This window comes from Haliotis cracherodii, unplaced genomic scaffold (assembly GCF_022045235.1).
Source record: "Haliotis cracherodii isolate W230 unplaced genomic scaffold, xgHalCrac1.p SCAF_3, whole genome shotgun sequence".
Classification (NCBI taxonomy): Eukaryota; Metazoa; Mollusca; class Gastropoda; order Lepetellida; family Haliotidae; genus Haliotis; species Haliotis cracherodii.
Genome location: NW_027266286.1, coordinates 3,417,921 through 3,433,893, shown reverse-complemented (window position 1 = coordinate 3,433,893; position 15,973 = coordinate 3,417,921). Strand labels below are relative to the sequence as shown.

At 37.6% G+C, this 15,973-nt stretch overlaps 1 protein-coding gene across 1 annotated transcript in view; it reads right to left on the bottom strand.

The window, feature by feature from the left end:
- Positions 1–15,745, bottom strand: part of LOC139474715 (intermembrane lipid transfer protein VPS13D-like) — a 118,615-nt gene extending 102,870 nt beyond the window's left edge. The window contains exons 1-3 of the mRNA XM_071257815.1: positions 15,628–15,745; positions 4,550–4,689; positions 3,965–4,042 (exon numbers count right to left, since the gene is read on the bottom strand). Of these exons, the coding sequence (XP_071113916.1) occupies positions 3,965–4,042; positions 4,550–4,646 (175 nt within the window). The 5' untranslated portion in view covers positions 4,647–4,689; positions 15,628–15,745. The remainder of the gene's footprint in view (positions 1–3,964; positions 4,043–4,549; positions 4,690–15,627) is intronic.
- Between the last annotated feature and the right edge of the window lie 228 nt (positions 15,746–15,973).

Sequence of the window (15,973 nt, the reverse complement as noted above, 5' to 3'; positions counted from 1 at the left end):
CTCACTCTTTTCAGGTGTTCAATATTAAGGGGGTCCGTGGACCTTGATGTTTGCTATAATAAGTCGAACTGTTTGGAGTCCTCTGTCCTTACAGCGGGAGGGGGCACAGGTGGCCCAGTTGTCGCGATTCGCTGTGCAGAGTTGCGTCCCTTGTGCACTCCAGAAACCTATGATTGTGGGTTCGAATCCTGGTTCGCCCCGATTATGTTTCTAGGTTTGTCAGCACCATACCTGTGCTCGTGGGTTTCACTGAAGTGGTAAACGTCTGAGACCTGTGTCTTGTTGACTATACACTCATTTCTTCTGACTTTAATGCATGATCATATCGTTTAATACGTGTATCTAAATAGGGTTTTTTTCAGGGGCTCTGGTAAAATAATTACCAATCAAACATTTTGTACCCCCCTCGAGACCTACAGCAGGCAACAGGGTAGTATATTTGGACTCCCAGGCCTACTTGGGCACTGGCACAGGCAGGTCACACTCCTCAAAGACACTTACCGTAATCATTCTCTGGAGTAATTTTCATTACCACAGAGTGTATAATAAGTTGACATCTGGGCCCAAAGAGCTATTTGTTTTTCCACAATAGCTGTATGGCCATTATTTTCGATTTCGGTTTTAGTTACCATATCAAATATTCTTTGTGTTTTGCCTCACATATTTGATGTATTTTCTATGGTGGAATTACTACCCTTGGTAAACGTTCTTTTGGTCATCAGTTCATATAATTGAGGACCTCATACTAAAATTGTAACCGTGGTAACCAAAATGATTAAAACCCCTATATATGTAATACAATCCTCAACAAGTCAGTGGAATAAGAATAAGCATAGTGTTAGTCACTGTCATTCTACCATCCACAGATTGGATCAATTTTGGCAAGTGCAGAAAATATTCATGATGAAAATTCTTAATATTGCAACAGCTTGAAACAAAAATCATATTCATAAGTGATCAAATATAATAGCATGAACCATTTGCACTGAGAATTGTACAGCTTTCATCACTTGTTAATGTAATTGTTCAGTTGCATTTGGTGGACAGTTCAGGAAAGATGCATCAATCTAATCAGCTAATGATATTTATCCAATAGCCAACATCCAGAATGGCACTGAATCAAAGATGAGCTAGGTGCCACACTTACTGATAGCACCTTGAATACATCAACCCACTTTGAAACAAAGAGTTCACATGCATGTGGAAATTATAACTAAACATGATGAATAAGGGTTATCTCCCATAGCAGTTACCACGTGACAGTGTGCCACATGTTCTGGACATAATATTGAATAAACATGATAAAAATGTGACAGTTGTGAAATTGACAAAAAGCAAAGGCATTCAGACAATCATATCTGCGTTCCGTATCTCAAAAACGAATGTAATCTAGGGAATCTAAATGCGAAAAAATAATGCCACGCTATCATATTGTGGTTTGTGAGCACCAAGGCATCTACAGATCTTGGTGTGAACAGGTATTGTAAATAAAATATCTGATTTTATAAGATTGCCCGAGATACTATTTGAGTATGATTGCAATAGTGTTGAATACCTTAAGCTTAAAACCTACAACCATTGCATGTATGGCGACAATGAAGCACCCATCTACTCTCAAACTGACGTCTACCATGTCTACATAGCAAGCTATTTGGTCATATGTTAAGGATTGTCAACCTTGAAGAAAACCAATCTCATTAAATTCAGACCTTAGTTCTCGCTACCGCTAAACAAAGCTAACTAAGGTCTGATTTTATTGAGATTGGAAGAAAACCTGGTGATCAAGTGTCACATGGCAACCTTAAAATTTGAATACGATAGAAACATTCTTCACAAATATTCTTTCTCTACTGAAACATTTCATGGGGCAGTGCAGACTGAAAGCATTCATCAATATTCCAGGGATCTAGAGAATCTCACCCAAGTGTCTTTTGATATCAAATATATCAACGAGTGTTGATATAATTGATATCAAAAGACACGAGGGTGAGATTTTATTTATCATCCAACATCATTCTTCCAACTTTTTCAATTTGTAGACAATAATTAGCAGTGTCTTCAGTGTAAAATACAGCTAACAGCTTCAGTAGCAGAGCCATTAGTGATGTCATTTGATTGTGACGTCATGGTAACCAGTGATGTCACAATGGTCTGCAAAGCATTGTGATGTAATTTCATTGCAGCGATATCTACAGTGTAGATATCGCTTGATCTCATCCAAGCATATCTCCTGTGGGAGCCAGTTTTGGATGATAAAGTGCAAGGTACCTTAGGCATAAAGATTTGATCACAGGAAATTCCTTTATGTCATTACCAAATTGGAAACATATCTTGAGGACATTTTGAATGACAGTCAGTGTCCCAGAAAATGAACCCATCCAAACCTCTAATATTCATAGATGACACTACACAAAGTTTTACACATAAGCTATTCAAGTGTTGATGTAGCACATCCTCTTCATGTACTCAGCCACACAAACCAAAGGATGTTTTCTCAACATGCATTAAAGCTCTTATAGCTTTACCAAGGGTTAAAGTGGAACAAGGCTTGGTCCAATATGTACTGACTGTCCTGGAAAGTTTTATTCAAACAGACATCCATCCTGTTCACAGCGCAACGTGGACTAGAAGCAGTTAACCCATGAAGATCCAGGGTAGAATAAGTCTTCAGCAACCCATGCTTGCTGTAAAAAACGACTTTGCTTGTTGTTAGAGGCGACTAAAGGGATCAGATGATCAGGTTCGCTGACTTGGTTGATGCATATCATTGATTCATAAATGCGTGGATTGATGTTCATGATGTCAATCACTGGAGTGTCTGGTCCATACTTGATTATTTACAGACCTCCGTCATATAGCAGGAATATTGCTGAGTGCAGTGTTAAACAAGAAACAAAGTGGACTACATATAGTTTATATAATACAACTAGAGTTTCGAAAAAACAACTAGCCCTTCCAAGTTTTCACTAGTCTCGGACTAGCAGACTAGTGGATGTTTAAATATTATCATGAAAATGCAGAGATAGTGGGTTTTGAACATCTTCACAGAGTATTGATAATAACCATGTCAACCTGTCCAACAAAGTTCAAGGCCTACTTTATTTACCAGTAAGTCTTTGAATGGCATTTAGAAGTGATACACATAAGCAAGTGATATCACCTATCAGCACTAATTAACTGTTACGTATTGACTTCCATTTGTCCATTGCTTATCACATATCTGTGCCAATAAACTTCTGTTAAGTTTCCACCTATCACATAACTTTTGTTGTTCTTACAGGTACATGTACATATATATGCTCTCTGTTTCATAGCATTCATTCACCTGATGAAGGAGTAAGTATATACTCCGAAACGTTGTGTTCCTCATAATAAAGAAGGAGACATCCATAAATTCTCTTCCCTACTTTATTTCTGTACAAACTCAGATCGTGAGATGCATGTATGATACATGTATGTATGTATGAATAGCTATATGCACTGACTGCCCTACTCACTCTTCTCACAAGCAGGGTACACATCTAGTCTGGTCCCATCATTGGAGGATAATCTCACTTTCAGTGAGTCATGTTAATAAGTTGGAAATACCACAAATTACACATCAATGGGTGAGTGAGTGAGTATGGTTTTATGCTGCTTTTAGCAATATTCCAGCAATATCCCGGCGGGGGACACCAGAAATGGGCTTCACACATTGCACCCATGTCAGGAATCGAACCTAGGTCTTTGGTGTGACGAGCTAACACTTTAACCACTAGGCTACCTGACCACCCCAATTCACATGAAACTGTCCAGAGTGGATGATATTGAAGATGATGAACTTGGAGATCTGCTGTGGTTGTCAGGGAAGAAAGAATCGGTGATGTCCTAACATTGTCAGCATAGACAGTGGTTAACAGGGTCAAAGATGCAAAAAACTTGACCATTTCCATAGCAACTGATATTTGCAGAGTACCAAACTTACCTGATTTTACTTCCAGAGGAATGTCAAGGCTTTTCAAGGCATCTTTTTTCAAAGGCAAATTCTCAAGTTCAACAGCTCCTGCAATGTGAGCAAGAAGTAGATATACTGCTATTATTAAATGAAAACATGTACATGCTATTAGCATGATTAAAAATAATGAAAGTACATTTTGCAATGTAATACGTTCAGTTACATGTTCTATGGGCCTAAAACTACAACACACATGTCAAAGCAACAGATTCAAACCAGAGCCAGCAGATTGAGGCACAATTAAGGGACACAACTCCTGATCATAGTTTTCTGACATGCCTAATCATGCTAACAGCCCTAAGGGCAGGGTTAGAATAAATATCAAAAGCTTTAATAGCCCAGGTAAAGATAAAATGCCCTGGTAATGTTAAAACAATGGGGATATGTGGAAATTTGCACTCGCCCGCTGGAATATGTACCAGCCCCAGGCTGGCAGGTTAGCGTTAAGTTCTAAACCTTCTAAGGGACACAACTCTGCAACATGCTGCCTTAGACGACTGGACCACCCGTGCCCCTCATATACTGCATGTACTATAAGAGTATTGGGTATCTCACCTTGCAGCAGAGCGATGGACAGCTGGTCCGTGTTGAGGTTCTCCACGTACTCCCCCACATAGGTGTTGAGCACCCACGCAGCCAGGCCCTCTAACATGTTGCTGGACTGTCACCAATACACAACTGCATCAGAGGTACAACTGTAGACAAGAACATTCCATTAGAAGCAGAAAACAGTTAACGTTGTCATGGTTACAAGGCACACACTAATCATGATAATGGGAGGTGAAATGGGATCTAACATCATGTTTAAAATTATTTCACTTTTATAGTGAAGTGCATGACTTGTGCATGCTAACACACTAGTCCATACTTATGCCTTTTGTTCAGTGCTAACCCCCTGAGATACCATGCCACAGTTTAACACGGATACAGTACTGAGACACAGTATAGTGACCTCGAGCAGACCTGTGTGAGTGAGTGAGTATGGTTTTACGCCGCTTTTAGCAATATTCCAGCAATATCATGGCCAGAAATGGGCTTCAGACATTGTACCCATGTTGGGAGTCAAACCCAGGTCTTCGGCATGACAAGTGAGCGCTTTAACTGCTAGGCTACCCCACAGCCCCCAAGTGCCAAGGAGGATAACAGTTAGAATCTTTGTACAAAGTTTTAAACGTCTGAGGATTGAGAAGTTTCAATGAGACACAACCATGACTATTAGTGTATATATTCCATGCAGAACATATTGCTAAGTAAGTTGTTACACACCTCAATCAGCAATGTTACAGCTATGTTACAAGTTACAACAGCCAGTAAATCCGAGTCACAGCCAAGCAGACAGGTGGTTGATGGCAAGAGCAACTGAACACACTTTCTGCGTATACTGGGTCTATGACGAACCTGTGCCTGGATCACAGCACACAGGAAGTGTACACCTCTCCGGGTATCATAAATGCCAGAACAGGATCAGCATACCATTGAGACTATCTTCCAGCTTTCACAGAGAACATAGCACTCTGTGTTTTCTCCAGCCTGTCTGACGACACAGTTTGAAATGGCTTTCTAGTATTACTAGAAAGCTTACATATACTGGAAAGTCACGGTATAATACTGTATACCGGTACTCATTATCATATTTCTCGCAGCTGACAAGACACTTGAATAAATACTTTATATTCAAATTACAATAAATATTTATGAACATGAACAGATGCATGCAGAGCTCCTATGGTTGTCATGATTTACAGGTGCATCTGGACGGACTGATCCATTGGGTCTACCATGTACATAATGTATTCATGCATGTCGTAATTCTGCATTGATTTTCAAAAAGTAAAATTTACAATGTTATGCAAAAACTAGGCCTGATACCAGTAGGGTAGCCTAGTGGTTAAAGCCTTGGCTCGTCATGCCGAAGAGACGGGTTCGATTCCCAACATAGATATAATGTGTTAAGCCAATTTCTGGTATCCCCGCCATGATATGCTGGAATATTGCTAAAAGCGGCATAAAACCATACTCACTCACTCACTTACCCAGGCTAACATCATCACCTGGACATAACCTTACTGCAGATGAGGTAACAAAAACTAAGGCTGATTGCCTAAAAGTAAAACCATCAGACTGAGAGAGTAGAGTTTTATGCCACTTTAGCAATATCGCGGCGGGAGACACCAGAAATGGGCTTCACACATTGTACCTATGTGGAGAATCAAATCGTATCATGACTCAAATATTATATGCATCCAGTCTGTGTTAAAATGTTTTGAGTGTACCACCATGAAGTTGTCTTTTGACACCATTTTCAGAAGAATTTAGTGTTTATAGAAAGAGAATATCATTTTAATGTCTTCTGATATCAGAGACCATATAATAGATGGACGGCCATCTAGCCTATGCGCAAAACCATCAGTGCTGCGGCTTGTACTGCGCAACCTGTCCGGAAGTGAGCAAAGACGCGTTCACTGCAGTCATCGTTGTCACCTTTTTTTCCATGCAAAAAATATATTTCACAATACATATTTACACTCATGTATTTCTTAGCATTGTCAACATTACAACTGAGATTTGTTGGTGCACTGAAGCATGTCGTTGTCACTGTATTTGATGACTGTGATCACGCTTTGTCTTTGTCCGGGAGAACAAAATGGCGCACATGTAAAATCGGCAAAAGAGCAGATTTTGATTTTCTATAACGGCCTCTAATTCGCAATAAACGTCCTTGGTTACTGAGGTGTATAAAAAGGAGATATGTTAAAAATTAGTTTAGATCCATTAACAAATTTAGGGCGGTTGCGAAATTTCAAATTTTGCGATTAAATCTGAATTTTTCCGAAATAATTACATCACAACTCTTAGTTTTTGCATGCTTTCAGACGAATGTGTTCCTATTTTCGGTCCTCAAATAAATATTTTCACATTCATCACGATTTTCCCTTTTGCATGGAACCAAAGTTATTTAGGTACCATCGGTAGTTTTTGGGGGATGATTTTTGGCACAAAGCCATATTTTACGTAATATATTTTAAGTTAAATTACCAAATAGCAGACGACATAAACTGCATTTTGTCTGTGATTATCGTCCACATACATCTTTTGAAACATTCTACAAAGTGACTTATATCGTATGATATTAGAATTGTTTTCGTAGGACGCATATTTTTTTTACAATTGTTTTTGCCATTTCTTCGTAAGTTTAACATACCTATTAACTTTGTTTCAGTTAGGCTTCTATCACATATTGCGCTGAAGATTACTACATTTTTTTATGATGATTTATATTTGTTATCTTCTGTACATTTTGACTTTATTAATCATGACTACATTTAATATATTCTTTATTTTATGCCGTGTAAATATTGATTATGAGCTATATGATCTGGGCCTAAACCCAATCATAATAATGTAAATATTATGAAGGTAGCCTGCAACCTCGGGGTATCGCGGTACTTGTCATGTACGCTGAATGGAACAAAATGCACTCACTAACCGTTATGATTATTCGTGTTCTCTGTATCACATATCATTCATGTTATCAAACAATGCATATTTTACTGATAAAAGTTCATTATTTACATTAGTAGCTCCGAGTAAAAGCCGGGCCTCGCGCTCTGTTTGACAAGGGAGAGAACTCCATCGTATCGCGGTACAGAGAAAAGTTGTGTATGGAGGTCCGAATTGGACAAAAAGAGGACATAATTCTACCAACCACTTGGTATGATCATGCCAGACATCAGTGATTTGTCCAGACAAGTGCAAAGACAGCACAAGTAAAATTCTAAATGTGTTATCAGCAATAATGAATAAGGATCCAATGCATTTTTACCGAAGAGTAAGAGAAAAATATTTTTACAAGTCAACAACAAAATATCAGAAATGATATTTTAAGATTATTTTAAAAAAATTGGATGACAATAATTTGTCACTAAATGGAAAAATGTTAAAAGTCAACAATAAATATATAAAAAGCACTCCCAGTATGCCCAAAGTATGTATTTATCTTTTGGTTACTAGTGAAGAACGTATTTCTAAGTTTGGCATTATGGCCCTTATGATCTCCCAATAGATTCTGGGCACAAATCGGGGAAAAATGTGCAGACTACGTAACTTCCGTTACCTCATTAGTCGCCATGAATATGCAGATGATCTAGTTCAGGTCAATAGAGAAAGTTTACTTGGGGAACTGTGGGTTATATCGTTGGCCATTGACAGATGGGGGTAAGGCAATATTACAACAGATGCCAGAAATATGTATCAACGCATTAATAACTCCTTACTTACAGCAGACGGAACATTCCAAGGAAATTGAAATTGTTTACGAAGTGAGCACTTCCTGGTTACCGATTTGCATCAATAGACAGCCGCTAAGAGGCGTGTCCCGCGTGAACTATCGGAAATCACAAATGCCGCGATACGATGAATGCCGCGGTAACATGGGGTCCGAGTATACTACTTACTTTGTGTATTTACACAACAATGAAAACATCATACAAAAATAAAAATCTGTTATATGAAATATTTGTATTATAAAATTACAGTAAACTACGTTTATAACGAACTCAAATGGACCACTAAGTTTAGTTTGTTATAACCGTAGTTTGTTATAAGCGTATATATACAACATCTATACAGCAAATGTCCAGGACCAAAAATTAAGTTTGTAATATCCGTCAGTTTGTTTTAAGCGTGTTCGTTATAAACATATTTTACTGTATCATTTGCTTTGTAAATGCCAAGAAAGAAGAAGGATTATATCGGCAGTCGTCGGGAGAGAAATTCGAGAGAACAAGGTCGAAAGTGTCATTCAGTAAAATAAATAGATGGTCTACTGTCCTTTCGTATGATAAATACATCTACATGTGTCAGAGTTTCTGATGTTTTGTTTTGTTTTGATACTAATGGTTGCATGCCTCGTTTCAGGTTAGAGTTTAAAGTTTGTTTTTCATTGATCAGATGTAAACAGAAAACCATGATGAAACAATTTGGAAAACTACAAATGTTACAACAGTTTACGATATACTAGTATATATCTGGTACCATGAAGCTATATTGTTATACCTGAAATACCTAATTATTTGTATGCTGAAATATCAAACTAATCGGGTAATATCAAATAACGTTTGTTATACTACAATCGCCCCCTTTGCGTTGGAATTTAACGGTAGCCTCCCTTTGAAAAAACATATCTTGTTCCGGCAAACCTCATTATCACTGCTAGCCCCAAACTGGCATTAACCAATAACATTTGATTACTTGTGAAGCCCATTGTCGGACACATCGAAAAATTCATTAAACAACGCTCGTAGTTTAAAGGGTATTTTAATTCACTGGTGCTATTAGTATTATAAAATAGTAGCGAATTTACATGAAATAAAAACATTAACATGACATCATTCTGGCTAACAGTAAAGCATTTACACCAGCCAGTGACCATGCATTTTTGCAAGTAAATCTAGCCTGGATTTATTATAAGATATGAAGTTAATCTGGAGATATATTTTGTGAACATCGGGAATATGGTGATATGTTACAAGTGTCTTCCTTCCTTCTTGGTGAGTTTTATTTACACTTCCTGTGTTCCTGTGCAATTTACTGGATCGTAGTTTTCTGTGTCGTTCGTAGTAGATTTGGTATATTTGTTTATTTATAATAGTTAACAATTGCAGCATAGAATGAGATATATTAACTGATTTTTAAAACAAATAGAATACGTCATAAAATACTTTTGATATTGGAACAGCTTTTTCTTCCCACGCCCTCGAAAACCTATGCTCGTAGACTGCCGTCATATTTTCATTTCCTATCTTTTTTTTTGAGTGAAACTTTTTGGGAGGTATTATCGACTGCTTTTTAGCGGTAACATCGCTGGCATTCTATTCAGACCAAGAGTCATCCGAAACCAACCCCTGGTCGTAGAATGGGATTTCTTCTAAGTCCAAGTCGAAATCATCCCAGTGAACGAAGTCGTCCATGGCTGCGGCAAATGTAAATTGAAATAAATGTCCCGGAAGACACACATGTTCAGCAAATAATTTGCAGCCAACTGACATGTGCTAATGAGAGATATGATTTTATTGGATTGTCGCTGGTCGTAGTCGGAGATATCTCGGCTAAGGGAATATACTTTTGCCCCTGATATTATGTAATATTGTTTAGTTCAGGTTACCAGAATGGTCAGTCGTGAATGTCTGTGCACCTATTGCTCATCTGCAGGGGTACAGGGAGGTTGACAGCAGGGTGTCGGGGTGTATCAGTTACATGCCAGGCCTAGCGCTGATGGTTTATGATAAACTGTTGGAGAGGGCTGTCCCTCTATTATATGGTCTCTGCTGATGTCAAATATATCAACAAATTGTATGGCCACAGATTCAGTGGCAGGGAGATTTGTGATGTCATTTGATTGTGATGTAACAATGATTTGCAAAGCATTGTGATGCAATTTCATTGTGGCAATATCACCTTCATATTGTTTGACCTCACCAAAGCTATATCTCCTGTGGAAGCCAGTTTTCAGACAATAAATTGATTTTTATAACCTGAAATTACTAGACCAAAATATATTTTACTATTCTTGGGCTTAGTGGACCAATGGTAAATGATACAGTAGTCTATTAGCTTCTCAGCATGACCACTAACCATGGCTTGTTTACACTCTACGGTTATTGGCAATAGTTACATCCAATGTTTAATTATAAATATAGTTATTAATTATCTTGGATTATCACTGATTATTGAAACAGATGGTGTGTACTGATATTTATATGACAAGCATTCCTAATTTGATTAGCATGGATTTATGTGATACCGATATGTGCGTCCAGTTATGCACAAATGTTTAGAATGGACACAGAAAAAATATATATTGCATCCTGAAGAACGCACAATAATATTCATAGTACCGAATGCTTGAAATGAAATATATAGTTCCTGTAATTAAAGTAATTATTAAATCTTACAGAACACATGGTACAGTACACTACACCCAAGTGTTAACCTTGAATGTTTTACCTATGAGAAAGCCCCCCCAGGTCTTAAAGCAATGAGATTTTTTGGTGAGTGATGAGATTTCCGAGACATTTTGTCTTCCCACAGTGGAAACTGTATTTGATATTCAGTATTTGTGACTCGAATTATGTTGCAATTAACGTTACCAGATAATATAGATACATCCTCCGATATTTTCCAAGATTAATTATTCCACTGTGAATTTTTAAAAATATTAGCATTAGTATCAACCAAAAAATGCACTAGTATTTATATTTCTGCTCATTGTCTACTTTAGGAGAAAATACATTAATATTTATGTATTTCAGTTCAGTTCATTCTTGACTTTAGGAGTATTTATTTGCGATAATAATTCTAGATACGTCATGTTTACCACCATCAGCTGTTCATTTCATTGGCATGCGGGGAACAAACAGTTCTAGATCCCAAAGAGGCCACCCTGACTGTAGATCTTCGACAATGTCTGTTAACAGTGGTTAAGATCGTAATTTAATATATTCAAAGCGGTGACATGAAATAGCGACAGATGTAAATGGTGTTTGCCATGTGCAGCAGCCAGAAAATGTTTAAGAGTAACTGGAAGTTGAAAATATTGTTGACATTCACGATGTTTAAGAGTTACATTTGAATGAATAAGTCACAGTTTTCAATAGATATGGACAAATCTGGAAGCAAACATATCCTAAAAAATCTCCAACTTGCTGTATGGCCACTAGAAATAGTTCAAAATTCATAATTCATGCACATTGGCCATTCTTGCAACATGTGCAAGAAGGTACATTAATGAAAAACAGTGCTGTGTTATCTAAAGTCAAGGCGAATCTCATCTAAAATATGATCATTTGTGATCTGAAATTTGTATATTCTTATCGAGATAGAGTTGTATGTATATTCATTTAGGTTTGGTTTTGTCATTCCAAATTCAAAATTTGCTTGTGTTTTGAAACTTTACCCTTGATTGCATTTTGTCTCTTGATTTCTGTTTTGATGCACATACATGAACGTCTTTGCTTTCTGCTAGGATTTAAGTTACAAAAAAATACGGCTAATGACTTGTTGCAGATCACTGAATACGATTTGACAATCAGGTATAAAAAAATGTCGTGCAAAGCTCCACGCAGTGACATAGGAATCATTAATGCACAGTAACAGATGGCATGCAGTGTTGCGAGTATGCAAATCCAGCATTAGAAATTGGCACTTAAGTACTCATGGAAATGAAAAAAACCTGTTTTGCTGGATTTAATAATCGACACAAAGCATTACGATGTAAATGTAAGATGCAAATATGAAATAACAAAACAACTGGAAAAGTACTATCTCAGTGCTCAATACAAAATGTACTTTACAGGAGGTAATTTGTAAGCACTTTCAACATTCAAAAATAAAACTAAGTCCAAATTGACATGTCAGAAACAGACTATAGGCATTATGCAAATAAGCCTGGAAAAAAGTTATCAAAACAACAATAAAAATAACAGCTATGTTTATGTACATAATAATAATGACATGTAAGTTGTTGTTTGAGAAGGGAATATGTTACTTTTACGTTCTGATATTTTGACGATGATTCACTATCCCACAGTGCACTCACAAATCACTAACCATTGACAAATCACATGCACGTGGGTTTCAAGCACCTGTTTTCACCTGTTGTCAAGGTGTCATAGGTCATGGACGTTCACCTTGATCTACTAACACCTGGTTATGCTCAGTTTCACAATAGTCTGTTTTGTTCATATTTTTACACACTTTTACGTGTAAAAAGACATAAAAACCTTTGATACGCTGTATTTGTGCCAAGGCCCAATTAGTACTAATTGAGTTGTTTGAATATTTCTATATTTGGTATATTATCTGCATTTATTTAAAATCTGAGATCGAAAAAACAGAGTTTTTTCATTTCCGTGAGTACTTTAGTCCTGTAGTCCTTGCCAAACTGGCCAAAAGTTAAGGTATCATAAGGACTAGTAGAAATTTGCCCTTTTTAAGGGTTTTGCTATATTATCATTATAAGGACCAGTGGACAAAAACTGTTAGTTTCTACCGCTGAAATCGCTGTTTTGATTAACAACTTTTGACGATTGAAGAAACTATTGAGTAAGTTTTTTATTGACATTATTAGATTCAGTAGATCAAGGTTCACTCAAGGAATTTTCTGACATGGGCCCTTCATGTGAAAATTTCAAATATTCCTGAGGTACGCCCATACAGCACAATGTTAAAATGCCTCATTGTATTTGAAAATGTGGGCCTAGAATTATCCCTGGTAGATAATTTTTTCAAGCAATACGACTTTTTTGATGTTTGTAGGTGAAAACGAGAGTGTCAATGCGGATAAACTATTGAAAGATGTACGCTATTTTCAATTGTGCTGAATTAATGTTGATGACAACTATGCGAGAATATTGTGGCCTAAGTCAATCCCTGTACACCATTTCATTATTTTACAGAACCCTCATTTTTCCTATGAGGACCCTTGAAAGTAGTAATTGGACCCCTAGTTTTGTAGGTCAGGGTAAAACCCTGGATCATGTTGGTTGGTTGGTTGGTTTGTTGTTTAACGCCGCACTCAGCAATATTCCAGCTATATGGCGGCGGTCTGTAAATAATTGAGTCTGGACCGGCAATCCAGTTATTAATATCACGAGCATCGATTCACGCAATTGGGATCGATGACATGCATCAACCAAGTCAGCGAGCCTGACCACCTGATCCCGTTAGTCGCCTTTTACGACAAGCATAGTCATCTTTTACGGCAAGCCTGGATCATGTAGACGGTTACAAACAAATATGAGTATAGCCATGATAGTCATGTAAGCGTATATTTAACTTACATTTAACACATCATGCATAAACAGCACTACCTAAACATGACATGGCAGTAAATGTTGGTCTGATATTGTCCATCGTGTACTGGATTGTTGCACAGTAATACAACTGATGTTCAGTGGTTCATATATATAACTATGTGAACAGTGAACATGGTAAAGGTATAGTGCCTCAGCATCGGCCAGCAGACATGGTTTAGTTTTCAATCTTAGTCAAACATTTTAAAAGGATAGAAATCAACTGAAGTTTGTACTTTACACATTGTGAAAGAAGTTAAACATGGTATGATCATGATAATGACAGTGTGTTACTTCCAATGTACACTATGATCATGGCCCTGAAAGTATGATCAGCTTGACTCAAGGAACCTACCACTGTATCAGTCGTATTTGCTTTTGCAAGGAGACACCGAAGGCCCAGTCATCGAGGGCGCCGCGATTCGCTGTGCAGTTACGTCCATTGGTGAGGTGAGGTGAAATTGGGTTTAACGTCGCGTCCAAGATTATTGCACTTATATAGCGACGTGCATGCACGTGTATGTGTGTGTGTGGCTGCTTGTACTAGTCCGGACTGATGCCGATTTATAGTGCTAGCTCACTGAGATACCATGCCGCAGTTTAACATGAATACCCCACTCAGACACAGTATACTGACTCCGAGCCGACCAGTCCTTGTTTCAGCCCCTTAATGCCGAGCGCCAGACAGGGTAACAAGTACAATCTTTTAACATCTTTTTGTATGACGCGGCCCGGGATCGAACCCTGGACCTTCCGCTCTCCGGGCGTACGCTCTACCACAAGACCACGGAGGCGGTTAGTTACGTCCATTGGATATGCCAGAAACCTATGACTGTGGGTTTGAATCCCTGTTCATCCTGATGATGTTACTAGGACCATCAGCACCATACCCATGCTCGTGGGTTTCACCAAAGTGTGAACGTCGAAGTCGAAGACCTGCATCACTTCGAGCTTTTTTTTTGCATGTTTAGGGAACTATTTACCTGGGTCTATCAACATGAACAATTTTGAATCCTCAGGAATTTCAGACATGAAAATGGGGTCCGTGGCCACTTGGTGACCACTGTATCAACAACAGATGTTTTTGTTAGTGATTGTAAGCATGCTAAGAGAGTGAGTTTGGCTGAACAGTTTTTTAGTTATATCACAGCTTGTCATTTTGACCTTCCAACTTTGTATGTAGCGAGTATGGGATGCAATATCCAGTAAAGACCTGGCGTGATACAAGAAGATATTACATGTCTAAGAGATATTGGGATCCTTGAGATTTTTCGGGTTGTAAAATGTGGGGACCACATAAATCTTCATCTCAAACAAAGAACAAGATTAGGTGTTATAGCAATGTTTGATTGACAGTGACCATGATGACACCTTGACTTTCAATCATAATTTTTATTTGTGGTGCATAATCACGTTTGACAGGTCCAAACATATAATTACAACGTATATTCATTAATACCAAAATACCATGATGACAACTTCATTCTGGACCTAGCTTGTCACACTGATCAAGTAGATCTATGTGACTAAGTCGACTTATCAACATTGAGATACTCCTGCGTCATGTAATAATGACCTTTAATCATTAAAAAAAACAAAGCATAGAGTGTCAAATCAAATTAAATTATAGGCATGACGCAGACGACACGATAGAGGATGCCACACAAGCCACTGATGCAAGGACAGCAAGTGTGTTCGTCATTTAATTAGACTCGTAGAAGCAGCCGAACTTTTTTGACGAGTAAATATTTTTCAGTTTAAGTGATTAAGAAACATACTTACCATTACAGTGGCTCCCCTTGTTACTTTCTCTACATATCCCAATCCCTTCTTAACGATCAGGCGTGCATGAACACTGGTTATGTAGAATCATGGTTTTTTTTCATTCGGGTTGAGTCCAATGACAGTGTTATCAAAGTGCGTAATGGCGACTGTGTATATTATACTATACGTCACACCACTATATAGTATGCAATATTTATTTCATATCATTTCCTTAGTACTATGGAAGAAACGAAATTATTTGATTCTGTAATACTAAGAAATATACTATTTTCATATAAAAGATATGAAAAGATATAAAAGATATGAAAACTTTCATAAAAATGGAATTTTCCTAATTTCTTTC